The sequence below is a fragment of the Pagrus major genome, chromosome 2 (assembly GCF_040436345.1).
Source record: "Pagrus major chromosome 2, Pma_NU_1.0".
NCBI lineage: Eukaryota > Metazoa > Chordata > Actinopteri > Spariformes > Sparidae > Pagrus > Pagrus major.
In genome coordinates this window covers 233,286-261,164 of record NC_133216.1, presented here as the reverse complement: position 1 = coordinate 261,164, position 27,879 = coordinate 233,286, and the positions used below count along the sequence as shown (strand labels likewise).

Below are 27,879 nucleotides of genomic sequence, written 5' to 3'. Positions count from 1 at the left end.
GAGCCCTGCCACCCTTTCATTAAAGTTGGTCATTTTAGACCTATAATCCAGGATCCCGTGTCTCGCTTTCTATCTCCTCTCCGCTGAGTTTCTTTTTTCTTTCAGGGGCACCGTAGAAACACACAGTCAACACCACTCAAGATTCAGGAGCTCACAGAGATCAACAGAGGCAATTCTGGAAATTCATTGAGGAACTGTAAATGTGGCCTTAGATAAATGGTCATTTGTCCACTGACCTTGATTTTTAAGAGGTCCTATTGAAACTTTGGGCCATTCATCCCCAGGGACAGAGCTTACTGTGTTCTGAGTTTGGAGTCGATGAGGACAACCTGAATTTTCAGCTCACAAACCTCTGAGGGACAAAAATCCTAATATGACCAAAATCGATTCTTCTTTTTCACAATGTTAGATTTTTTGGGTGAGAGGTTTTTGGGGCCCTTAAGTGACATCTTCATGAATGGCAGGACCTAAGGTTTCCCAGTAGAACACTGCATTATTACGAGATGATGATTGTTCTTCACTTCACCTGTTAGTCAGTACACTGTTGAAACACCTGTGATTCTTTGTGTACTTTATCTACCTAATGTTGTTGTTCTGTTTCTCTACATTGTCCTAGTCCGACTGCTCCAGCCGTCTACTCTTTCCTTTCTCAGAGGTTTCTCAGAATTTTCTTGGCCCATATAAACAAAACTGACTGAGCCCGACTGTGTCTGTGCTGTAAAGTCTTACTTACTTAAAGTCCTGGAAATTACAAGTAATCTGTTAAAGGTAGGCAGTACAGTAACATTTACATAGCCATGATGTAAAATCCCAAACAAAGCAACAGAATGACTCAAAGTTCAGGACAAGTACATAAACTTTATTTCTTAAGTACTTAACTTTAGGACTTCTTAACCTCATATTGATTTCAGCAGCATCATTGCTATACTGACAATAAAAGTGGTAAATAAAATACTTTTGGAAATAAACTGTTAAAATAAAATGTTCCTATATTTCGTAGACTAAAACGTGATCATGTGAAAATAAACACCTTTCACTGACTGCAAATGAAATTGTGGATTGATTGTTTGCTTTGAAACTGACCAAGATCACACCAGCATTAAAAAGACAAAATGTAAAACTTTCTTGATAAATTTAATACATTTTGATACATTAACTAAATAAATTATTACTGTTGACAGTAGTGAGCCAAGTGTTTGCTCCTGTTACAGGAGCTGAACAGATCTACACTTCCCAACAGACTTCAGAAGCAGACTTTTACATATGAGGCGTATTTTGGACATGTTGAGGCCATACATTAAAGGGTTGAAGAGCGGCTGGCATGTAAGAAAATACAATGATAAAAATATTCTGAACATATTTGGCACACTGTTCATGTCAAACCTGCTCTGTAGTATTTCAAAAGAAACCCCAAAAGAATAGTTGAGGAGGGAAGCGAGGTGAGGTGTGCAGGTACTGACAACTTTCTGTCTCGTCTGTTTAGAGCCGGAGAAACACACTTTAAGGATCTCCACATAGGTGTAAAATATCACAGATAGTGGAATACAGACTGTGAGAGAAGCAGCAGTGAGTTCATAGACATTATTTATTCTGGTGTCAAAGCAAGCCAGTTTAATGATGGAGTAGTTGTCACAGTACACTTTATTAATGATGTTCCCACACAGCTGTAAAGAGGCACTCAAAGATGTTGTCACAGAAACAGCAAAAACAGCAGGCAGCCATGTTACAGCAATAAGCATGGCAATTTTTCCAGATGTCATATGAGTGTTATATTGTAGAGGAAAACAGATAGCAAGATATCTGTCATAAGACATGACGGCTAAGTTAGTAAACTCTACACTTCCATAAGAATACACACAGAAAATCTGCAGGTAACAAAATGAAGCAGAAACAGTGTGAATGTCAGAGAGAACCTGAAGCAGAAGGAACGGAAACAACCCTGAACTACCAAACAGTTCATTTACAAACAGGCTGCACAGGAACTTGTACATAGGTTCATGTAAGCTCCTGTTCATACAGATAACCACAATGAGCAGCAGGTTGGAACAAATGATTACAATATAAAAAAACATAATGATTATGAAAGCTAAGTGTTTAAACAACTTGGTATCAACATAGGCACCAAGTGTGAAATATGAAACCTGTGTAGAGTTTATCATGATCATGCATTCGGTTCAACACGCAGTAACTATGCATAGGAAGAATTGGTTGCAACCAGTTTAAATTTTGTGCAGCAACACAAACAGTCGACTTACAGTCAAGAAATTACTAAGAATTCATTTGTGACAAACATCTCAAACTCACCACTCTCTTATTTATGACATGATTAGGACCGAAAATATAAACACATTTTTTGACATTGTTTGAATGATGCTCAGACTCCCTTCTGACGGAGCTGCCTCTGCTTCTGCTCCTTTTAAACTATATCAGCTAGTGGACGCCCACAGCAGCAGACCCGAAGGTCCAGTGATTAGGATGTAGGAAGCTCTATTGGAAGAAATAAAGTATTCGTAATTTTGTTTTTATTAGAGTATAATCATCTGAAACAATGAATGATTGTTTTCGATAATGAATTGCATCTATAGAGGGAGCAGGTCCTCTTACATGGAGTCTGTAATGGCATTACAAATAAATGGGGGTTGAAAGGAAGGTGAAATTAAAAGTATTTAAAATTGACAGCATCATATCTCATTAATGATGAATAAAATAATGAATGCAATTTACATCCGCTTCTGTCAGTGGCACTGTAGCAACATGCAACCAACTCCACTTGCTTCAGAAGCTAGCAGAGATCACCTGCTGCAGTGATGAAATCTCCAGATAACTTTTGTTTGTTAAGTGGTGCCATATAAATAAAATTGACTTGATGTGACTCCGCCACTAACATATTAAGATTGACATTTCAGAGGTTGTATTTCCAAAATTATTGAAATAATATAATATATAATATAATAATAAATCTTTGGCCATTCATTCTCAGGCATAGTTTACAGTTTGTCAAGTTTGAAGTGAAATGGAGAAATGTGAATTTTCAGTCTCTGAGGACCAAGAATCCATATACGAATGGATTCGCCAAAATCAAAGCATTTGCAATATGCTTCATTTTCACAGTGTTAGATCCGATGGGTGAGAGAGCGGTAGAGTTTAAATGTTAGCGAGATAGCATGAGCCATAGACAGGCCTGTACATTTGAGAGATTGATGTAATTTTAAGTAGACAACTGTTGGACACTGGCATTACCTGTTAGTGCAACGCGAATACCCAATAACTGTCTGACACTGGCTATTGCCATTGGATACTGTCCACTGTTAAGCCCAGGTATGTGCCAGCCTATCAGGTGGATGGTTTCCCAGGCCATCTGACGCAAATTTGAAGCTATATCTTTGGACAGGCCACCTGTTTGACCGTCGGTAATGCAAGACCAGTTTGAACCTCATGTCACAGGTGTCAAATTTGGGGCCTCTGTGCCTATTTTGTTGCGTTTCTGGTGAAAAATAGCTAAGTGAGTGAAGTGGACAAAAGGTCATCCAACAAGCCAGGACAAGGGTTCTGTCCAAAAGACAGCAAGTTGTGCTGGGCAGAAAGTCCACTTTATGGAAGGAGAAGAGGTCAGCCAAGCAGACGGTCCAAAAAGATGGTTTGCTACTGCCACTTAAAGGACTAGTTCACTCTAGAATGAAATTCAGTCATTATGGACTCACCCTCATGCTGATGAGAAGTCCGGTGTAGTTTCTTATTCCTCAAAGTGCAGCTGGAGACCCGCGGGGTTCCCTCCTGCAGCAATAATCCATATAAGGGGCGTTAATGGCGTCCGAGACGAAAAGGTCCATAAAACTACACAAAAACTTTGTAATATTCCTCCATACTGCTCGTCCGCTGCAGTCCAAGTGGCCTTGAAGTGGTGACATCCAGAGTTTACAGGAAATGACGTCATTCAGTACATTTTACAGCCTGAACAGTCACTATGCTGTTGCAGTCTCCCTCACAGCCGTTTGCACTACGAAAGCCGCGCCGGACAAGATGAACGAGACTCACGATAGATACACTTCGGTATTTACTTCCTGCTGTGAGTGTCAAAGTTTCAAATCACTAGTGCAGCAGATCCCTCTTGTGTTTGTGTGTCGTGTGGTCGCTCACAGCAGGACGTAAATACCGGGTTTTTTTTAAAGAGTACAGAGCATGTTCAATATGGACAGTGTACCCAACATATTGCAAATATTTGTATTATTATACTTTCTTATATGTCAACCTCTTTTCACACGTGTTAAGTTAAAATTAATGTATCTTAAATCTCTATCATGTGTAAAAGTCTGGTATGGTTGAAATGTAGAGTGTCTAATATAACAATTCGTAAGCTTCACTAGTGAGGGGAAAAAGTATGCTGTAGTTACTGATTTTGATTCATCTTAATTCTCAAAGCTCGAGGAAAATGATGTACCGATGTCTTTGTTTCTGGTGACTTTTAAGTGATTTAACAATGATAATATTCACACCTCTTAGTACAGTACACGCTGGTAATACTTTAAGATCCTCGGACAAGGTCTTTTGTCTGTTCCATAGGCCTGGCTGAAAACTGAAGGGGGCAGAGCATTTGTAGTCAGGGCCCTGAGATCCTGGAATGATCTGCCTGAACAAATCAGACTGGTTGAATCAGTGATCTGATCTGCAAATACTATGTATATACGAGTTAACTCTATTTCTTATCTCTTATTATATTGTTTATTTTTTACTTTTTATTATTGTTTAAGTGTGATACTGTCCTTTGGCTGCTGTGACTAAGGAATTTCCCCATTTGCGGGACAAATAAAGGAATTCTGATTCTGATTCTGATTCTGAGGTTGAACACTTCCAACTCACTTTGTTTATAGGGTTAGGGTTCATAGTTATCATTCATAAACATAATAGTTAAAATGTAATACTTGATTTCATTTTTGAACCACTGTTTTATAGGAAATCTCATTACAAATCAATTCTGAATGAAAATATTGATGGATCATTAAAAGTGGTGACGGTAGACCACATATGGTTTCACATTTCAGTTACTTATGTTAGTGAATTAACCATTTTTGGTAAATGGAGTTACAGTTACAGTTAGATTTGGCAGGAAAGGCTTTGCTGTTTGAGGAGTTCTCAAAGAAACTGAGCTGCAACAGGGATTCTGCTGGAGAACTGATCCCCCTTAATAAACACTTACATGATCAAATCAAAACTGCTGCAGGCATAGATACAAATTCAGCTCAGGGCTTTCATCAGGGTGTACTACTGTTACTGCTACTGCTAAACAATATCCAACTGAAGAGCCTCAATTTAAGGAACCTCTTTGGAGCAACAATTCATCACTTAAAGATTCAAACCAACTTTGATGTGGAAATTAATTTTATTATTACTCTTTGATAAAAACATTCACATTAAATAAACAAAATTATTATTGTTGACACTTACCTCATCAAAACATCCATCTTTTCAGAGTTTTCATGGTACTAAGGCTAAAAACATATTTTACATGATTTTAAACTGTACTTTACATTTTACCACCCACAAGATGCTTGCATAATGTACGTATTTTCGACATTTTCAGTCCATGAAGTACAGGGTTAAAGAGCGGTTGGCAAGTCAGAAAGTATACTGACAAAAAAATTTGCAACATGTTTGGTACACTGTTCATATTAAACCTGCCCTGCACAGTTTCAAAGAAACAACCAAAAGCAAAGTTGAGCAGGGAAGCGAGGTGAGGTGTGCAGGTGCTGACAGCTTTCTGTCTCGTCTGTTTAGAGCCGGAGAAACAAACTTTGAGAATCTTTATGTACGTGTAAAGAATTAAAATTATAAGAGCAAAGACTAATGTGAACATGTAAATAAGTCCATAAGCATTATTTATTGTGGTGTCATAGCAGGCCAGCTTGACGATAGAGTAATTGTCACAGAATACTTTGTGAATGACGTTCCCACACAGCTGTAAACGGGCACTCAAATATATCATGACAGCAACTTCAATTATTGGGCACAACCATGTGAGAAAAATAAGCATGGAAACCTTTTTATATGACATACGTGTGTTATATTGTAGAGGATGACAGATAGCAAGATATCTGTCATAAGACATGACGGCCAAGTTCCAAAATTGTACATTTGCATAAGTATACAAACAGAAAATCTGCAGGAAACAAAGAGAAGCAGAAACAGTGTGACTGTCAGAGAGAATCTGAAGCAGAAGGGGTGGAAAAAAACCTGCACTACCAAACAGTTCATTTACAAACAGGCTGCACAGAAACAAGAACATAGGTTCATGTAAGCTTCTGTTCATACAGATAAGAGCAATAAGAACAATATTGGCACCAACAATTAAAATATATAATAACAAAACAATCATGAAAAATAAATATCTTAAAATCCCAGTGTCAAAGAAGGCAGCAAGTGTGAAATGTGAAACACGTGTGGAGTTTAACATGATCCTCCTTTTTGGTTCACAACACATCAGTTAAACATTTTGTTGTTGGTTTTAACAATACGAGTTTTAATAATAATAGTCAACTTTAATGATTATTGTCAACCGACAGCAAACAAACAATATTCAGTCTAACATTAGAGAAATTCAATTTGATGAAATTAATTATATAAATTCTGTGTAATGCTCTGCTGAGAGTTTACAGAACATATGACACTGTGTGAGTCTTATTATCTGCACTGTGAGTTCCTCCTTACTGAAACGAAACTCCTTCTTTTAAACTTTTTATAGCTGCAGTCATGATGTCAGGCTGCTGTCAGCAACAAGAGTTCGAAAACACAGTTACTTTTTTTCAGAAGAGAGGTCAGAAAAAACAAATTTGCACCAAAGGGAATATTTCAAAGTGATGACTGTAGACGTCATATATATTATTTATTTTACGTGGGAACTATGTCGTGGAACAACATTTCACACACATGCCAGAAGTTATACATACTGTACATATTGTACATGCTGTACATGCTTGTCTGGCTGAAGATAGTGGAAAGCAGTATGTATTTTCAGTCATCATCAATCCTGTATTTTCAATTTTTTTTTTCATTTTCTCATTTTTGTTAACTGAATTTGCTGGATGTGACTCAAAGTTTTCTTACCAGAAGTGTGGGAGTAGAACTGGCTTGACCACATATACACTGCATACTCATACTGTATACACTACGCAGAGGTGGCTATAGTATAATAATGTATAGCAGTATTAGTTGTATAAATACTACTAAAATGTGATGCAATACTATTATATAATACATATGTTATAATACGTGTATGATTATAGAAAGTACAAAAATAGTAGCAGTAGTTTTAGAATTTATAAAAATAATAAAAAATAAAAGCTGCGTACAGCTTTGAACTTGTCCTCACACCCCCGCATAGCGGATATGAGGCAGCCACGGCCTTGTTGCTTGACACCGGCAGGTCACAAGGTTTCAGGAGTTTCTGAGCCTCCTTAATGGGCATTGGAACCAACAGGTGGGCTGCTGCCATGAGCCCCAACAACTGTGTGAATGTTAATGCTGTCGTGTTGCTTCCTGCCATAGTGTGTGACTTGCTTACAGAAGGGCTGTCTGTCTGAGATTTGACAGAAAAGCCTGTTGCCTGGATGCCATGGATGCTCTTCTTCCACTTGATTGCAATCGAAAAACATGGCCAATTCTCTGGCCATGGCCAAAGATCGTCTTGCCTCTGCTGCGTCGCAGCCGGAGCACCGCATCCCTGTAAGTGCAGGGAGCCAGGGAGTAGCCAAGCGCTTTCTGTTATATGGCAGGACCAATTCCAGCAACTGCTTGATACTTAGCATGTGGAATGATTTCCAGGTGATGTTCAAAATACAGAGATCTACACAATGTACAGCACAGTGAAACTGGTTTTCTGCAGACTCAGTCTAACATTCATGTTTTGATGGTGGGGGAAACCAGTGTATCAGGAGGAAACCCATGCAAACCCATGGGGAGAACATTCAAAACTCTGCACAGAAATTCCCTGCCACATTGGAATTTGAATCCAGGACTTTATTGCTGTGAGGCAACAGTGCTAATCACTGTGGCACCGTGCTGCCACGAATTAATGAATGCCACCAATTGCTGATGTTCTGGACACTGAAAAGACGTTCTTTAGAAATGCCTTTTAACAGTATTTTTATAGCCTGTCAAGAGAATAAACAAAAAAAAGGATTACAAACAGACTGCACAGACTGTACATAGGTTCATGTAAGCTTCTGTTCATACCGATAACCACAATGAGCAGAAGGTTGGAACAGAAGATTAAACAATATAAACACAAGACAACCGTGAAATATACATTTTTAAAATGCTCAGTGTTGAAGTAGGCAACCAGTGCCAAATATGAAACCTGTGTAGAGTTAATCATTAGCCTCTTTGTTACTCATATTACATTTTGTTATGGATTTGTAAACAGTTAACTGGTGTAAAGCTGCACTTGTGTTGCACAACATGCAGCAAAAGCATCATACATAACTTAGAAGTCAGTGTAATAACAAAGTAATAATCAGTGTTAAATCATTACCATGAAAATTGTCTAACAAATGTAGCACATGCTCCATCTCCTTTTTCAAGACAATGTAATGGTTTGTTAGTTACTCTAAAACTCATCTCTCTTGTGACATTGTGTGGAACTGTGCAAAGGGGACATTATTGATTAAAAATAGTTTATCATTTAGGAGGAAACCGTTCCCATTTCCTTATATTAAAAATAAAAGCAGGCGTTCTACAAAGTTTGATTTTTACAAACATAAATTAAACATGAGTATCAATAACCTCAACCTTTTATGATGAGGTCACACTGCTGCTGTGGGTGTCCTCTGCATTCAAAAGTTTTAAAGCAGAGTTTCAGCTCAGTTTGGAGGGACTCACAGTACGACTGCAGCCGGACAACTGGTGAACACTCTAATTCACACAAGGTTTCAAACTTAGTTTTGTCCTTTTGAACCTCAGCAGTGAACAGACTTTGCAAAGTAAATTTTCTGTTTGGGGTTGTTTAACAAAATGATATCCATTGTGATGAATCTGTTTCGTGCTATTGTGTTGACCTCTACTTGTTTTGCACAAAGTGCAGCTAAAACATAGAGCACAAATAAACAAACAATATAACTACCAGTTTAATATGTGACAAAATTATTACTTTGTGTTATTGTGAACCAGATGGAGGATCATGATGAACTCAACACAGGTTTCATTTTTCACACTTAGTGCCTACTTTGACACCGGGCTGTTGAAATACTTATATTTCATGATTGTTTTGTCTCTATACATTTTAATCATTTGTTCCAACCTGCTGCTCATTGTGGTTATCTGTATGAACAGAAGCTTACATGAACCTATGTACATGTTCCTGTGCAGCCTGTTTGTAAATGAACTGTATGGTAGTTCAGGGTTGTTTCCGTTCCTTCTGACTCAGATTCTCTCTGACATTCACACTGTTTCTACTTCTCTTTGTTTCCTGCAGATTTTCTGTGTGTATTCTTATGGAAGTATAGAACTTTTAAACTTAGCCGTCATGTCTTATGACAGATATCTTGCTATCTGTTATCCTCTACAATATAACACTCGTATGTCATACAACAAAGTTGCAATCTTTATTGCTACAACGTGGTTACTCATATTTCTTGTGAATTTTTTTACAATGCCTTTAATGATTCCTTCACAACTGTGTGGGAACATTATGAAAAAAGTGTACTGTGACTATCACTCTGTTGTGAAACTGGCCTGCTATGACACCACACTGAATAACATCTATGGACTCATTATTAGTACCTTCGTTGTCTTTGGTCCTCTAACTGTAATCTTTTACACGTACATGAGGATCCTTAAAGTTTGTTTCTCCGGCTCTAAACAGACGAGACAGAAAGCCGTCAGTACCTGCACACCTCACCTCGCTTCTCTGCTCAACTTCTGTTTTGGGGCTTGTTTTGAAATATTACAGAGCAGGTTTGATATGAACAGTGTTCCCAATATGTTGAGAATATTTTTATCTTTATACTTTCTTACATGTCCTCCACTCTTCAACCCTGTAATGTATGGGCTCAAACTGTCTAAAATCTGTGTCATATGTAAAAGTCTCATTACAAATGTAGGCTGTTAGTAGCGTACAGATTTGCCTATTTTCTTTAATGTTAATGGCCCCTTGTATTATTTTAACCATGCATTGTGTTATCATTTTAAAAACAGATTTATACTTGAGATTTGTGACTTGTGAAAAGTCTTTATTTTTTAAAATTGTTTTTCACATTAAGGAAATGTCTGACTAGCTGAATGTCATTCCAACATTATGACATCATAGCCAACACATCTGGTATGCACGGCCACAGGTGAGTGTACGCTGCAGCAGCAACACCGTGGTCAGCACACCTGCAACTGCTGTGCCTTCTGTCATAACCTATATGTTATAAACAGCTGTGGTCAAAAGTTTCCGTCCACTCATAAAGAAAATATTCATCATGTCAGCCTTCAGTTGATTCCTACAGCTCTTATGTTTCTGTGATCAATGAGTGAAACACAAACTACTTTGTCACAAAAACATTCATGAAGTTTGATTCAATAATTTAATTTATTATAGGTCTTCTGAACATGAGACCAAATCTGCTGGATCATAAATATACATACAGCAACTTGAATGATAATTTTTCTGATTGTAGAAAGTTGTGTGAATCAGATTTGTTCTGTAGCATGGCCCAAGCATGGTGCTGGTAGTGTTCTGCTGTGGGTCGGTTCTGCTGCCAGTGGATCTGCTGCTCTAAAGAAAGTAAATGGAGTAATGAAGAAGGAGGATCATCTCCAAATTCTTCAGGAAAACCTGAAATCATCAGCAGCAGATTGGGTCTTGGGTGCGGTTGGGTGTTCCAACAGGACAATGATCCAAACACACATCAAAGGTGAAGGAACGGATCAATCGGGCCAGAACTGAGGTTTTGAACGGCGTTAACGGTGTTCATTTTTTTGACGCATGATTAACACACACACGTTATGACCTTCAGCCTGCCCGTAGTTTGAGATATCAGAGAGCGATGCAGCAGTCACGTTGTGGACGGCAGCAGAAACAAACCGCCTTGAGCAGATGTAACCATAGAGGGTGGGCACAAGAAGGAGGAGAAGGATTCTGCAGTGTTTACAGCGTTTATTTGACCCAAACCTGCGGGAGACAGTTCAGATAAAAAATGTCATCATCCGTCTTTTTGTCTCACGCCTAAACATACAGAATGACACTCGTTACACACACACACACACACACACACACAGAACCACAGTCTCTGTATGTAGCTCTAAACGAGGCAGCCGAGTGGCGCCGATATCTGTAACATAAAATAGTTTGTAAAAACTTGTTCTGAACGTAAAAACTAGTGAAAACAACTGATAAAAACATTTTTACATTCTCTGTGCATATTTTTCTTCACACATTCAATAGGTTAAACCCACATTTACACGGCAAACGACAAAAATATGTTGGCGGGATTTCCCGGACGAACTCACCCTCAGCCATTGTAAACATTACTGTGAGGGGAAGAAGGGAGGGGCTACAGAAGCCTGGAGGACTACGGGGGCTCAGGAGGAACAAAAAGAAAGCAAAGTGCAGAAAAATGCCCTCTCACAGGTAAAGGAAAATAAAACTATTTAAATAAGATAAAATTCACAAACCAAATACAATTTAAATATAATAAATAATAAAGGTACATTTTTAACTCTGTTACACAGAAATGGATAATCAGAATCAGAATAAGAAATACTTTATTATCCCAAGGGGAAATTGTTTGTGTTACAGCTGCTCCCATTCAAAGTTCAGAATATGCAGAAATAATAATAATAGTAATAGTAGTAGTAATACTACTACTACTACTACTACTACTCCTACTACTAATAATAATAATATCAATACCAATATCAACAAAAACAAAACAAAAATACAAGAAATGTACATACATACATAGCAATAATGCCACACTCAGAGTGAGGAATTAAACAGTTTGATGGCCACAGGCAGGAATGATTTCCTGTGGCGCTCTGTGGTGCATCTTGGTGGATCAGTCTAGTGCTGAATGTTCTCCTGTGGCTGACCACCACGTCATGGAGTGGATGAGAGCCATTGTCCAAGATGACATGTGACTTGTACAGCATCCTCCGCTCTGACACCACCGTCAGAGAGTCCAGCTCCACTCCCACAACATCACTGGCCTTGCGGATCAGTCTATTCAACCTTTTTGCGTCCGCTACCCTCAGCCTGCTGCCCCAGCACACAACGGCATGGAGTATAGCACTGACCACCACAGACTCATAAAACATCCTGAGCATAGTCCGGCAGATGTTGAATGACCTCAATCATCTCAGAAAATAGAGATGACTCTGTCCCTTCATGTAGAGGGCATCTGTGTTCTTAACCCAGTCCAGTTTATTATCAATATGGACTCCCAGATACTTATAATCCTCCACAATGTCCACACTGATCCCCTGGAAGGAAACAGGGGTCAACGGCACCTTGGTCCTCCTCAGGTTCCCAACCAGTTCCTTGGTCTTTGTCACATTGAGCTGTAGATGGTTCTGCTCACACCATGTGACAAAGTTGTCCACAGTAGTCCTGTACTCATCCTCAGCACCTTCACTGATACATCCAACTATTTCTGAGTCATCCGAGAACTTCTGGAGATGACAGGTCTCTGTGCAGTAGTTGAAGTCCGAAAGAAAAGGGTCTTTTGAATAACAAGTTCAGCTTCAAAGCTGCCAGATGGTTTTCTCCACATAAACAAAGTTCAATCATCACAAACTGACAAACGATGTAGCTTACAAGCATTAAAATACACGCTAATTTCTAGTATCTGCCCAGACACTAAATACGCCTCACACGGGGCACCATTGTTGGTATTAATGGTAGGGCAGGTGTGGTTATTAGAAATGAATAATTATTTATAGTTATTATTAAAATTAAATTAATCAAATTTAATAATCAAATCATGAAAATGGGGCAGTTGTCACCTGCACAGTGTGGTAGCTGTTCTGCAGCTGGACAAGTCGTTCTTGGTTTGCTGCGGCTTGCAGCTGGGCTTTGCACTGGTAAAGTAGTGCTATTTGACCAAGCACCTCTGGTATGGTGCGTTGCAGCTTTCCAGCTGGGTCATTAACCTAGCTTATTAGCTCCTGTAATTTCTCATCACAGGTTCTAATGTTATAGCTATTTAGGTGGCCTCTCTCTTCTATGGAGAGGCAAAGAAGACCAGTGACCGCATCCTGCAGGGCTGGGTCGTCTGGCTCGTGAGTAGCTCTGGCTCCTGTCACACTGGGGTTTTGTCTACTCATTTTACTGAAGTAGCGGTGATAGCCAGTTGGTTCAATAAGTTATGTGAGGGAGTGCTATGTTGCTGATGCTGATGCACAAGTGAGAGGCTATACCTGTGACTTACAATCCTACCTGTTAGTAGGTGTTATGCTTATTACTCTCATGCAAGCTATCCTGTTAGGATGGTAATGAGGTGGCTTCAGCACCTCTTGGGGAGTAATAGCCAAGGTTATGGTGTTAGTGACCTGAGAATTGAAATAGCATGTAAAGTATTTAGGGCTAAAAAAAACAACAATGAACCACTTCTACACTACAGCAATCTACAAACCACAGTTTAATATATTTGGCGAGTTATGAGTGCTTAATTTGCAAACAAAAATAAAAGATTTCTACCTTTGAGGTTATTCTGGAGAATATACTGGACAGTATCTGCTGTTTTGGATTTTGCAATAATAGTAAACATACATTTCCATGAAGCACATTTGTTCATTCCCATGTTGATGAGAGTATTAAAAACTTGAAAAATATCCCTTTAAGGTTTATTTGGAACAGATAAAAAACGTCCGATTAATTTGCGATGAATCGCGAGTTAACTATGGACAATCATGTGATTAATCGCAATTAAATATTTTAATCGATTGACAACTCTAATATATTGATATATATAATATACATATATAATATCATATATACAATATGATATTATATATGTTTGTATAATAACTGTACACAAACAAAATAATCTCTAAATGCGAAGTCTCTGCCATCAAAATAGAGGATGCTGGACTGACCACAGCAAACTTCATCAGGCTCCTGAAAACGCACCTTGACAGGTGACTCACTTCATAATGTTAAAGCTTATGTGCCTTTGAACGGTTCGTTCAAGTGAAACTGTTCACCGTTCCATATTAATATGCTTTAGCCTGAAATATGAGTGACGTTGGGATCAGCTGGCTGCAGACAGGCTGACGTTTAAAGCAAATTAAATGAAAAATTACAAATCTTAATTACGTCACTGAGTGTATTCCCTCAGTGCATCATCCACTGAACACCACACACACACAAGCTGCAAGAAGTACACTGCCTTTGGCTGATAGCTGAGGGTTTTCTGAGCCGAGGCAGGGGTCACTAATGGGTCAACTGCGGGCTCGGTCCGGACTCAGACGCCGTCCTATCTGGACCTATAACCGATAAATTTTTTTAGAATTATTCAATTGTGACGAAGTTCTTCTTTTCAATTGGTGCAGCTTTTCTAGCCTTTACAGCACCGGTTTAGCGGCTCACAGACCAGTTGCATGTGTTGTACATCATATCACGTGATGCTAATCAGCCAATCAAATCTGTGCATTCAGAAAAGCAGTGGCTGCTCGAGTCAGTGAGTGAGTTACACAGACAAGAGACAATAACTGAGTCAGACCAGATATATTTCACATGGTGTGCTCTAAAAAGAGAAAAGTGAACAACAAATGCAGAATACTCGGCACTTTGAGCAAACAAGCCCACTCAAATCCACATTAAGAGCACAGAAAATAAAGTCAGCTTTCTTCACTATGAACTTCATTAAACCAGAATATAATTCCAGGCTCACCACTGAGAACCTACGCATGTGTGTGATGATGGCTCTGAGGTTTCTGCTTGTTTTCCTGTTAAAGGGGTTTCAACAACAACAGGAGGTGTAGAGAGATTGAAAAGACCTCTGATGCAATGTAGTTTGTTATTTTGAGCATGAAGGCCGAGGGCGTTTGACTGTTGTAACTCCAGCATCAATTCATTGAAAATAAAGTGTAACTTTGAGGTGATGGACTCTGTGAGAGAGATTTCTGAACATTTTCCCGTCACACAGCTGGAGCCACAGATACACAGCCGACTGCTGTTAATACTGCTGCTGCTGAAAGTGGAACGACTACTGTAACATCTGATTTTGGTGCCACATAGAAATAATATACACCCATCAGCCACAACAGGACTAACAGGTGAAGTGAGCAACATTACTCATCTCGTTACAATGCAATGTTCTGCAATGCAGTTTCAGAACATTGCATCCCAACCCTAACCCTTCAGTTCCACTGTCAGCTTATGTCTCAGTCTGACCCAACATGGTGCATGCTCCCATTAATAAATGTGTTGTACAGATTTATTGATAGTATTGTGATTGATTGTGCCTCTACAAGCAAAACAGGTCAAATACTTGGATTAATTTAATTTATTTGTCAAAATAGAACAAAATGCACAACTCTACAATAGAATACTTCAAAAGTCTGATTACACAATGCTAATAAATACGTCTGTGAAAAAACATATCAAAAGCTGAAATTTGATATGAGATTTTTACTTATGACACTGATTTTGGACAATTTCAGGCCATACATTACAGGGTTAAAAAGTGGCTGGCATGTAAGAAAATATAATGATAGAAAAATTCGCAACATATTGGGTAAACTTTTCATATCAAACCTGCTCTGTAATGACTCAAAGTAGCAACCAAAAGAAAAGTTAAAGAGGGAAGCAAGGTGAGGTGTGCAGGTACTGACAGCTTTCTGTCTTGTTTGTTTAGAGCCAGAAAAACACACTAGAAAAATCTTAATGTATGTGTAAATAATAAAAATTAAAGTACCAAAGATTGTGCCGAAAGATACGAGGAGTCCATATATATTAACTGCATGGGCATCTGAACAAGCCAGCTTGACAACAGAGTGGCTATCACAGTAAACTTTAAGAATGATGTTCCCACACAGCTGTGACTGGGAATTCAAATATATTATCACAATGCATGCAAGCAAAGGATATAACCATGTTAAAGCAATAAGCAGGGCAATCTTGTTATATGTCATACGTGTGGTATATTGTACACTGTAAAAAAAAATTGTAATATAACAGAATTTTACTGTCTATTTTACAGATTTTTTCTGTATTTTTAAAATACCATTTAATTTACAAAAATAGACTGTGTTTTTACATGTCAAATGTAAAATAACATTAAATAACTGTAACTGTGAAAATACACTATATTTCTGTTCTTTTACAAAAAAAACCCATTAGAAATACATATATTTATTGTTAAAATACATTCACAAATGTATCGTAAATTCACAAATATTTGTCTGTTATTTAAGGGAATAAACTGTAAAATTCAACTTTAAAACCCTAAAAAAGAGGAAAAAATAATTTAAAATTACTGAGGAATTAATAGTAAAAATTTGTAATTTTACTATAATTTCTTTGTTATTTGACTAATATTTTCATTGAAAATAAATACAATTACTCTCATTTCTAGATGGTAACATTATATTAATAAATTATATTTATTTTGAAAGGACATCTAAAGAGACACAGGGAAAGGGGAAAGCTTGAGAGGGTGAATAATAAAGAGTTGGACTTGAACTGATGCAGCATCAGCACTAAGTGAGCTGCAATTAAATGCTTTCAATAAAGCATTTTTTTTTTCTTCCCTGGCACAACAGTATTGTTCTGGACATTTCTGTGAATAAAGTTAAAAAAAAAAAAAAAAAGCGCGGTTCCCGCTTGGGTTGATCAGCTGTTTCGACGTGACACTTGAGCAAGATCAACAACCAACGCGCCGCGGTTGCGGTTCCAGACTTCCTGCTCGCCCGACAGAACTTTGTGCGGACAGCAGCTAACGTCGAGGCTCGAGGAAGGACGACGGTAGACGGCAAGTATCAAACTGAAGCTGAGTAGCATTAGTTTTATTTACCACCATGCCTCTGAGTTTACTCACTCCGCAAAAGGCACAGAATACGCCGGCATGTTGTCAATTGAAATGTTAGCTAACTATGATGCCAAAAGCATGGCCGCCGGCGTCTGCCAGCTGCATTTACTGTAGTATTCAGCCAGACCAGCTACTAACTTTACCTTGCCATTGCGTTTGCTTTTGCGAACTAACTGACACAGGCGGAGAAAAGGATGAACAGTTGTTTAGAGCTGCAACAATGAACAGATACATTTTCACTAGTTTTTTTGTCCATAACTTCCACTGTATGACTTGAAATGCCATGATTTTTGGCTAGAATAGGAAGCTTAATTTTATGTAACTTTTCAATATCTGGTTTTGAATTTTTTTCTAACGTCAATAATCCACTATTGCAAAAAAAAAAAAAAAAAACTCTTCTAGCCCCCACCTGTTCCTTTCTTTTCACGAGTGCTCAGAGCCATTTTAAGTGTACTTTCTTCCAAAGAAGAGAGAACAGATATTTTATAAATGATACTGAGATTTGGTAATGGTTTATTTCAACCAGTTACTCTTTCTTAAAACAAATTTTTTGATCTTCCTCTTGCCTTTTTCAAGGTTTTTCAAATCTTCATTTTGGTGCAACACTAGTCACTGGTCAACATGAAATTCAAACAATACTGAAAAATATGTAAAGGATAAGCTAATGGTCATCTTTTAGTTAATTGAGGGGAGATTGGCGAACACAGTTTAGGTTAACTATTTCACAGTCAATAGCATTTATTTTGATTTTGGCAAATTTCATGTTTCATAAATGTGTTTTTATTTTTTTCTTTCTCTCTGCAGATAAATGATGAGTTGATTTCATGGAGTAAACTGAAAAAGTGAGTACTGCACTGCAGTTAAGGATGTCAAAACATTACACCTGTCATAGTTGTGGTGCTTCAGTGAATACCCTAAAAGGGTACGTGATGCATCAAGGGCTTCATAAAAATGAGCCACATTATCAGTATGCATGTTGTATGGAAAGTTGTAAGTTTCGGTTCAGAAATTACAATGCTTATAAATGTCATGTTTACCGCCATCATCGGCGGTCATCTACCGTGTCACAGTCTCAAACTTTGCAGGCACCCTTTCTATGTCAGCTTCCACATTGTCAGAAACAGTTGATCGACCTTAAAGACCTTCTCTGTCACCTAAAATCTCACATTTCAAGAAGAGAGGTAGTGCATTGCCCCTTTAAAGACTGTGATAAAACTTTTTCAGTGACATCATCTTTCACAGCCCACCTATCTAGGAAGCACAAAAACCCCACAGCTCTGCATGTCTCTGGTGCATACTGCCCTCCTTCAGTTCCTAGTGAGTCTCAGTCCTCTGTTGCTGAAAGCCAGGCAAATGAAGGGTCAGCTGATGATGAGCCTGAGGCAGATGTCCCAGACCTTGCACAAATGAAAAGTTTGTACATGAAAAATCTGTGCATGTTTTATATGAAACTACAGGCCAAACAACTTATCCCTTCCTCTACAATCCAGTTGATCGTAGAAGAACTGAATAGTCTTAATGGAATGTGCCTGCAGTACACGAAAAGTCAACTGAAAGCATCTCTTCAAACAAAAACTGAACTATCTGAGACTGAAATTGAAGATGTTTTGAAGACCCTAGATGATGTAGATATTCATGGATCCTGCAGCTCCTCCCTTTCCACAGACTACAACAGAAAACGGTATTTTGAGGAGAATTTTCCATACGTGCATCCACAACCGATTTTTTGGGGGGTTGATGAAAATAGAAAGGAGCAATATGCTCAGTATGTTCCCATAAAGCATACATTGACAACTCTGCTAAAAAATACTGATGTGCTGGAACAGGGTTCTACATCTGAGAATGAGAGTACACCTCATATTTTAAATGATGTGTGTGATGGATCGGTATTTAAGTCCAATCCTCTTTTTGCTGAGTCAGGTCTCACATTAAAAGTGATACTTTATCAAGATGCTTTTGAGGTGGTAAATCCCCTCGGTTCGGCAAAGAAAAAACATAAGATGCTTGGAGTCTACTTCACTCTTGCAAATTTTGAACCTTTTCATCGATCCACTATTGACAACTTGCAGCTTTTGCTTTTGTGCCGAGAAGTTGATTTCAAATATTTTGGCCACGAGAAAGTGTTCTCTCAATTGATAACCGATCTTGGAGAACTGGAGACAAATGGACTGAATATCTCTGGAAACATTGTTAAGGCAACTGTCTTTTGCATTGCCGGTGACAATTTAGGGTCACATAACATTGGTGGATTCACAGAAAATTTCAGTACATCTCAACATTTCTGCCGATATTGTCATGTAACCAGAAGTGAGCTAGACAATTTGGAACACCATGCTCCAATCCGTACAGTACAAGAGTACAATGACACTGTTCAAGAACTGCAAAATGGTGATGCAAGTGTAGTCAGAGGTGTGAAATGTAACTCTGTCTTTAATTCACTGACATTTTTTCATGTTTGCCAGCCAGGCCTCCCACCCTGTATTGGCCATGATCTCTTTGAGGGTGTCGTGGCATTTGACCTTGCCATTTACCTGAACCATTTTGTCAAGGTGAAGAAATTCTTCACATATTCACAGCTTAATCGAAGGATCAAACAGTTTAGTTACCAGGGATCTGATGGTAGCTCTAAACCAGCTGAAGTTTCAGAGAAGGGTGTGAAATTAGGTGGCCAGGCAACAGAAAACTGGTCTTTGCTGAGACTTCTCCCCATTATCATTGGTGAAAAGATCACAGACACAGAGGATCCTGTATGGCAACTGACTGTCCAGCTGAAAGAGTTAGTGGAACTGATATGTGCCCCTACTATATCAGTACCCCAGGTTGCATTGCTCAGTGTTTTGATCGGTGATTATCTGGAAGGAAGGAAAGAATGTTTTCCTTCACAAAAACTAAAACCAAAGCATCATTACCTCACCCACTACCCTGCATTAATACTAAAGTTTGGCCCACTCATTCGGCTGTGGACAATGAGGTTTGAGAGCAAGCATTCATATTTCAAAAGATGTGTGCGAAGGACACAAAACTTCAAAAATGTATGTCACACACTTGCAAAGAACCATCAGCTACTGCAGGCATACCTACATTCCGGCTCCTTTTTTGCACCCTCATTGGTGGTTAAGAACTCCACTCCTTTCCATGCTGAACTGTACAGCGAAGCAGTGCGCTCTGCAGTAGGAGAAACCTTAGTCAAAGAACCCAAAGTTGAGTCAGCTACAGAGGTGCAGTGGAAAGGCACTCAGTACAAAAAGGGACTCTTTCTGTGTTTAAACCAAGGTGAGGCACTTGAATTCGGACAGATTGAGCTCATGCTTGTGACGCAGGACCAGCATGTGTACTTTATCGTGACACCTCATGACGTGTCCTACATGCCAGCGTTTGCATTGTATGAAGTGAAACAAGCAAGGCAGAGCATGAAATGTTGGAAGCCTGAGCAGAAACTAGATTATTATCCTTTGCCTGTGTACAACCTTTGTGGGACAAGGGTAATTTCACTTAAGCATAGCATTGTTGACTCAGAGTAATCTGGAGTTTGAGAGATTAAAATCTGACAGTAATGCTTGAGCAGTATTTTTCATCCCTTCTAGTCCTCCTAGTCATGGATACAGAAAGTCCGCTCCTGTCTTTCATCAAATCAAGTCTTCCTAAACTGAGAGACCCTGAGCCTTTGCTGGAGCATCTGCAAGGTTTAGGAGTTGAGGACCTGGAGGACCTGAGCTACCTGCAGGAGAGTGACCTCCTTTCTGTCCTGAGACCAGTTGAAGCCAGGAAACTTCTGTCACTGCTCAAAAAGAAAAGTATGTGTTTCAATTTGTACATAATAAACTTTCACATTAGAAAAATGTACAAAGTCAAAATATACTTATTAGGTACACCTGTTCAAATTAATGCAGTCCAATACAGCAGTTCTACTATGAATTATACTTCAAAGAATCTTCTCTACATTTTTGTTGATGTTTTCAAAAAGGTGATAACTATAAACTATACGTTGTTCATTATTGATTTCATAGTGAGTGTTAGTGGTGGTGTACTGTACTGCATTATATTGAGAAAGGAACACTTTGAAATATATCAATTGGCTACTGAGTATATAATTATGTTGGGTATTAATATACCCAGATTGAGCAATGTGATGTCTGTATGGTTTAAATATTACTACTATCTCTCCTTTATTAAGGCCAGCAAGATGTCTTGGACAGTCCTCCAAGCAACCAGAGCAACCAACATTTCAGCAGAGCCAGCACCAGTACAAGTCCAGTAGCACAGTCTGACGAGATGGCCCTTTCTGGTGAGTATATGCATTTATTGCACAGAATCATTCTTTTGGGTTAGATGGGCTGAAACATTTTATAATCTACCAGTAACTAACTGTAATATAGTACAATCACCAGCAGTGAATTGACAGTGTGCCTATAAATCAGTATCATAAGTTGGGTCTATCTTCTCTAGATTCTGATTCGGTAGCAAATCACACACAACTAATCAGGGATGAACACAGGATATTTTATTACAATGTACAGAAAAAAATGACTTTTGTATCCACCAGTAGCAATCCCCCCAACAAGAATGTGTTGTTCATTTAGTTCCCATGTATAGTCAGTCTGATGTGTATTTTCTTTGCTACTCTATGTGGTGTGTTATATTGAGATCTCGCAAGCTTGTCTGTCCCAAAGCAACAGTGTCATCTCTAGTGTGACTGCTGTGGTGTTGGAAAAGGCTGGATATTCTTGCACCTTTATCCTGGTCCTGGCTCGTAAACTGGATCACTTGTAAATGTTTTCAGACTCAATAAAAGCTCCAACCTAACAAAAGAATAAAAACACACAACAAAAACAGTCAGTTCTCCCAGCCAACAACAGTAAGAGAAAAAATGAAAATTTTCAGCCCAATGCTGATAAAGAAAACTCATGAACTCACCCATGTGACCATGCAGGTAATATTTCCACTGTTGCTGTGCTTAGTTGTTTTCTTTTCCTCCCATTTCCATTACTGCAATCAGTATCAGGACTACTAACTACATGCTGGGGTTAAAATGATATCCACTGACTATTTGTGGAAATATAGATGTTTGAGTTAAAATTATGCATGTTACATTATACAATGTGTAAAATTGGATAGCTTTAACTGTTGCATCAGTAAGTAAGTACAAGTTCTTTATGGGTCTGAAAAATAAAATTCGACCAGAACCATGGGTGTTGAAGCCTTGACTCAGCGCATCTCACTACCATTAAGTCTCGGTCTGAACACTGCAAAAAAAAGAGGACAAATGACAGTCATTTCTATATAGTTTTGCCTGGAACCAACATCCCGAAAGAGGAAAAAGGCTTAATGAAAACCCACCTATTATTTAATAACAGCTAATGTTCTCTGTGTTCTCTCCAGGTGGTTACAGCTCAGAAACTCCAAGTTCACCACGGTCAACAAGTAGTTCAAGTACAGATATCACACCTCGTCGACTGTCTGACAACAGCTGGCATTTTAAATTTCAAATTCCTTGGCAGAAGATTCCATCTGAGATCATCAGAAAGTTGGAAAGGGGAAAGCGGCCAACAAAAAGTGATAGACTTGAAATCATACGGCTCATTGTCAGTGAAATCTTAACCATGTGCCCAACACCTGGGAAGAAACATATCAGTGAGATAGCAAGGAAGATGACAAAGGCCTACCCTGTGGCATTTACTGATGTCATTGAAGGTGAAGTTGTAGGCAGTGGATATGACTCACTCACCAAACAGATGGTCAGCAGAGTGGACAACCTCAAGAGAGGAAACACTTCACTTTCGTTAAAGAGACAAAGTATTAGCAACAGTGAAGGAGAGGATACCCCAACTCAGAAAAAAAGACTAGACACTTATGGGTGTACAAACTGGCAACCAACACAGCTGCCACCTGATGAAACCCCTGAATCTCAGAAACATGCACAAGAAGAGTTAAAGAAAATGTGGAGAGAAAGATGCTGTGACAGCAAAGCCATTGAGAATATGATGAGAGTCACTTTCTTCACTCAGAGAAAGGACATTATCAGTGGGACTGAGACTTCTGACTTGATAAAGGAATGGCCATATCTGTTTGAGACAACTGGCATGAAGACTCATTTTAAAGAGCTTACAGGTGTGGACATGGAAGACAAAAACATAGCAAATAAATGTGCCAGAGTCATTTCATTTCTTAAATCGGCTGACAAGCCAGGGAAGATGGAGACCATCTTCAGGGAAATGGAAACATCAAGCAAAAATGCTGCAGATGTGAATGTTGCTGTGTTTCTTCCACTACTCCTCAAGTACTTCAATGAAGAAGAAGAACAGATGTTCTACAAAGTGGATCAAACAACCCTGCCCTCTGAAGTGGACTGTGCTGGACTTCCAAGTACACCATGTATTGTTGTTTGCGGTATGAATATTTATCTTTCTCCACCACAATAAATTAAAACCAAAAAACAGAAAACTATTAGTACTATTACTTTGTTATTGTTGTACTGGACTCAGTTGTAAGATGATAATTTAATTGTATTTTTCTCTTGTCCTTCTCTTGTCCCTGTACACAACAGGAAACTCGACTTTGGCGGCAGAGAATTTCATGCTGTCTGTTGACCAGACCATTGTGAATGGCCACATCAGAATCTTCAGTGATGCTCTTTTGCTGATGTTTGGTTCGTACTACTGTATGAACATATCTTACCCAGCAGCCCAAGCATCAACTTTGGAGTTCTTACAGAGGTAAGACACCACTAGTCAATTCAATACATCAAAATAAGATATATAATGCACATACTGTAAAACTGAGCACTGCTCAAGTGCTGAAATGCTGAAATACTCACCTGTTGGTCACAATGTGGTACATTCTCACACCTTTAAGTTCATGATCCACCCATCAATTTATTTTATTTGGATATTATATTTATTTGGGGGAATGCTTAGAGATTTGTGGAGGTGCAGGTGCTTTACTTTCAGCCTACATGCAGAGCAGGAAAGCCTGACTGTGCATGAGCACTCATGCCAGGAATCACTCAGACCAGACAGGAGCCAGCACTGCCACTGAGGAGGCCCCACTAGGAGGTGGAGTTGGGTCGCGGAGAGAAGCAGCGTGGAGCTGCCGAGATGGACCTGTGTTGTGGATATTTCTGTGGGCTGAAGTTAGTTTACTGTTCTGCTCAGCTGTTGGATAATGTTATTAATCTCAGGAGGCTGGAGGAACTTTACTGAAGATGGTGCTGGGTCCTGTCCGGTCTGGGAGACCCGTCTCCTGCCATGAGTAGTTGCAGTCTGCAGGCAGTTGGCAGATAGATCTCCGGTCAGGCTTTCCTGCTGTGCATGTAGGCTGAAAGTAAAGCACCTGTACTTCCACAAGTCTCCAGGCATTTCCTGAATTTATCAAAAGGCCACAATAACAAAATAATAAAATCAAAAACTTCATTTTAATGTTCTGATTTTATTGTAAGAGAAAAACAACCTTATTTTCTCTTTTTCTGATTGAGTTATGAAAGATTGACCCATACACTGAGTAGGACAATGTATTATTGACCTCTTCTATCACTAATCTATCACTAAAAAATGATGTGAAAACTGCCCCCTACTGGATGAAAATGGTCCAAACTTTACCTGAGAGTTCATTTTTGTTTTTCAGGTTTTTAGACTGACTGTGTCTCTTATTTATCCTTGATTCATGCTCATGTCAAGTTACAGAAACACGTGCTTGTTAATTCTTATTTATGAAATAATGACAAAACAAAACTCAAATGCCCAAGAAACCTTTGAGTAGCAGATCCTCCTGACCGAAGTTACGTTATTCTCCCTGAAATAGTACTAATACTAATACTAATACTAATAACAGTAATAATGGCTTGGATTTATATAGTGCTTTTCAATCACCTAAAGCGCTTTACAGAAACCATTATTCATTCATACACATTCTTACCAGTGGTGGTAAGCTACGTTTGTAGCCACAGCTGCCCTGGGGCAGACTGAGGGAAGCGTGGCTGCCATTTCACACCAAACCCCCTCTGACCACCTTCAAACATTCAAACACATTCATACACAATTCACATACACAGTACTCACATGTTAATCTTTTCATTACATCACTGTTCCAAAGTTCCTGTATGTCCAAATACTCTTTCACAAGCAAGCTCTGTCTACACTGTTGTGTAACTTTTTTGCAAATGTATGACAACATTACATTACAGTACAGTCCACACTTACTAAAGTTGTTTTTTTTTTCATTTGACAGGTGCCTCTTCAAGATAAATCCAGACAAGGGATCAAAAGTGGAGCGGAACGCCACCAAAAAACAACTTGCCGTCAGTCCAAAGGTTCTCACACTCATCACCAAAATTGCAGACTACGAGTGGAGGGAATAAGAAGTGCTCACAAGTTATGGATACTTTGTCTAAGTCACAGACTATTGTGGATTAATGTCAAGTGAGGTTTCATGTAAGCTATTTGTTATGTAGCTTTGTTATCAATGTTCTAATGAGGTTTGACAAAGTCTGTAATCAATGTTGTGGATTTATGGTTACTTGACCAGGTTATGGATGACTTGGATAGAGTGTGTATTCATTTACAGTGAGGTTTGACTAAGTTTGTTATCAATGTTTTGAATGTATGGTCACTTGACCAGGTTATGGATGACTTGGATAGTGTGGATTAATTTACAGTGAGGTTTAATGTAGGCTTGTAATCCATGTTGTGGATGTACAGTACAGTGACTTGACCAAGTTATGGATACCTTGGATAGAAATAACACTGAATTGGTAACTCAACTTTTTTTTTTAACTTTTCTTTCATTTCCAAATCAGTTGTTTCAGAGTCATATTGCTATAATAATGGTTACCTGTTACAATAAAAATACTGAAAATGGAAAATTGTAGCTGTTCTTGTTCAGCTTACTCTCATTTGAGTACAACAATTCATTTAAGCCCCTTTTCCCACTGGCCAAAAAACAGTTTAAACCATTTAAAATAAAAAATAATTCTGGTGTTATTAGGTGAGGAATTTTTAGTTGAACGTCCTTTTAAATATTCAGGAAATTAATGTAAAAGGAAAAAAATGTACACCCAACGTGGAGTTAAGTCTTTTTGGCATGTTTTGAAAGATTAATCAAATTATTGTGTTATATTACATCTAATATAAAGTAATATACAGTTTTTTTACATAAAACAATGCCATTAAAACCAACTAATAACAGCACATTTCTGTAAATTTAAGCATTATTATTCATATTACAATGTTAATTTACCATCTTTATGGGTAACTTAATTGTTTTAAAACGTAAAATGTTTGTAATTAAACGTTAAAAACAACGTAAAATAACATTTGATATGATCTAAAAATGGTAAATTCTTGCAATTTTAAACCCAATATCTAGTTTTTCTACAGTTTTTTGATATAATTTGAAAGATGAATCACATTATTTTTGTGTCATATACTGTTTTATTACATCAAACACAAATTATTATACAACTTCTTTACATAAAATAATGTCATTAAACCAATTAAAAACAGCACATTTCTGTAAATTTAAGCATTATTATTCGTAATCCAGCATTTACTTACCATATTTTTAGGTAATTTAATTGTTTTAAAATGTGAAAATGTTTTTAAAATGAGGCAAAATCTTGTTAAAATTACAACTAAAAACTGTATTTTAATTATGGAAAAAAACTGTATTTTTATGAGAAAGTAATTTTCCGTTATTTCACAATATTTTTCTGGCGCCCCAGCTGCCGGAAAATTACCGTTTTTTTAGGATTTTTTTTTTTACAGTGTAGAGGATAACAGATAGCAAGATATCTGTCATAAGACATGACGGCTAAGTTTAAATATTCAACACCTCCATAAGTGTGCACGCAATAAATCTGCAGCAAACAAAGAGAAGCAGAAATAGTGTGAATGTCAGAGAGAATCTGAGTCAGAAGGAACGGAAACAACCCTGAACTACCATACAGTTCATTTACAAACAGGCTGCACAGGAACATGTACATAGGTTCATGTAAGCTTCTGTTCATACAGATAACCACAATGAGCAGAAGATTTGCACTGACAATAAAAATATATAAACACATGACAATCATAAAATATAAGTATTTCAAAGTTCCATTGTCAAAGTAGGCAGCAAGAATGAAATATGAAACCTGTGTAGAGTTTATCATGATCCTCCTGTAGGTTCATAAACGTTATATTGGACATACGAAGCAATAATTGCAAAGCAATTGTATTAACTTTAAATTTTTGATTTGTTGGACACAAAGTTGAACTTAAACATAAAGCACACATGAACATAAGTCAATGTAGTAATGCTAAACACATTGATTATCACAGAAACAATGTAAAAAATATCCCTAAATGGAGCATTTTCCTTTTAAAATCACAATAATGTTTGGGTTAAAATTAGTCTGTAACATTGTGTGAATTTGAGTGTTCACCTGTTGTCCTGCTCTACTCATAGTGTGAGTCCCTCACAACTGAGCTGACACTCTGCTCTGACTTCTTTAAAAGTTAAAGACAGAGGACAACTACAGCGCCAGTGTGACCTCATTATGTAATGCCAAACAGGAGAAAGATCCCACTGGTTCATACTGTTTAGTTATTGTCAACAGAAAGTCAAAAATCTCACCCTAACCCTGAAGGAAGTGTCGGCGTCCAATGATGATAATAATAATAATAATAATAATAATAATAATAATAATAATAATAATGACAATACTACTACTACTACTACTACTACTACTACTACTACTACTAATAATAATAATAATAATAATAATAACAATAAATAAGTAAATAAATATACACCGATCAGCCACAACATTAAAACCACTGACAGGTGATGTGAATAACATTGATCATCTCATCACAATGCGATGTTCTGCTGGGAAACC

The 27,879-nt window shown here is 38.1% G+C and overlaps 5 protein-coding genes across 5 annotated transcripts; 2 read left to right on the top strand and 3 right to left on the bottom strand.

Moving 5' to 3' along the window:
* Positions 1 to 1,205: 1,205 nt before the first annotated feature.
* LOC141011387 (olfactory receptor 11A1-like) lies at positions 1,206 to 2,159 on the bottom strand. The gene has a single exon (XM_073484536.1). The coding sequence runs from the start codon at positions 2,157 to 2,159 to the stop codon at positions 1,206 to 1,208; it is 954 nt and encodes a 317-aa protein (XP_073340637.1).
* Positions 2,160 to 5,521: 3,362 nt separating this feature from the next.
* On the bottom strand, positions 5,522 to 6,448 carry LOC141018349 (olfactory receptor 4E2-like). Its single transcript, XM_073493301.1, has one exon. The coding sequence runs from the start codon at positions 6,446 to 6,448 to the stop codon at positions 5,522 to 5,524; it is 927 nt and encodes a 308-aa protein (XP_073349402.1).
* Positions 6,449 to 9,151: 2,703 nt separating this feature from the next.
* LOC141011375 (olfactory receptor 11A1-like) lies at positions 9,152 to 10,099 on the top strand. The gene has a single exon (XM_073484526.1). It carries the CDS (start codon positions 9,170 to 9,172, stop codon positions 10,097 to 10,099), a length of 930 nt encoding a protein of 309 aa, XP_073340627.1. The 5' UTR covers positions 9,152 to 9,169.
* A 2,228-nt stretch (positions 10,100 to 12,327) lies between these two features.
* On the bottom strand, positions 12,328 to 27,150 carry LOC141011359 (olfactory receptor 4B13-like). Its single transcript, XM_073484525.1, has 3 exons — positions 26,764 to 27,150; positions 15,619 to 16,122; positions 12,328 to 12,546 (listed from the first exon to the last, which is right to left on the bottom strand). Exons 1-3 carry the CDS (start codon positions 27,148 to 27,150, stop codon positions 12,328 to 12,330), a joined length of 1,110 nt encoding a protein of 369 aa, XP_073340626.1.
* LOC141016449 (uncharacterized) lies at positions 22,364 to 25,798 on the top strand. The gene is made up of 3 exons (XM_073490822.1): positions 22,364 to 23,393; positions 23,551 to 23,719; positions 25,230 to 25,798. The coding sequence occupies exons 1-3, from the start codon at positions 22,364 to 22,366 to the stop codon at positions 25,357 to 25,359; spliced, it is 1,329 nt and encodes a 442-aa protein (XP_073346923.1). The 3' UTR covers positions 25,360 to 25,798.
* Positions 27,151 to 27,879: the final 729 nt, after the last annotated feature.

Coding starts and splice junctions, on each gene's coding strand:
- LOC141011387 (XM_073484536.1), bottom strand. CDS start 2,159: ATGATAAACTCTACACAGGTTTCATATTTCACACTTGGTGCCTATGTT.
- LOC141011375 (XM_073484526.1), top strand. CDS start 9,170: ATGATGAACTCAACACAGGTTTCATTTTTCACACTTAGTGCCTACTTT.
- LOC141011359 (XM_073484525.1), bottom strand. CDS start 27,150: ATGATAAACTCTACACAGGTTTCATATTTCATTCTTGCTGCCTACTTT. Junction 16,123..26,763: donor CTATCTGTTATCCTCTACAC/TGTAAAAAAAAA, acceptor TACAGTGTACAA/TATACCACACGTATGACATA. Junction 12,547..15,618: donor TGAAATTGTCCAAAATCAGT/GTCATAAGTAAA, acceptor TGGTGTGAGCAG/AACCATCTACAGCTCAATGT.
- LOC141016449 (XM_073490822.1), top strand. CDS start 22,364: ATGTTCTCTGTGTTCTCTCCAGGTGGTTACAGCTCAGAAACTCCAAGT. Junction 23,394..23,550: donor ACCATGTATTGTTGTTTGCG/GTATGAATATTT, acceptor TGTACACAACAG/GAAACTCGACTTTGGCGGCA. Junction 23,720..25,229: donor ACTTTGGAGTTCTTACAGAG/GTAAGACACCAC, acceptor TTCATTTGACAG/GTGCCTCTTCAAGATAAATC.
- LOC141018349 (XM_073493301.1), bottom strand. CDS start 6,448: ATGTTAAACTCCACACGTGTTTCACATTTCACACTTGCTGCCTTCTTT.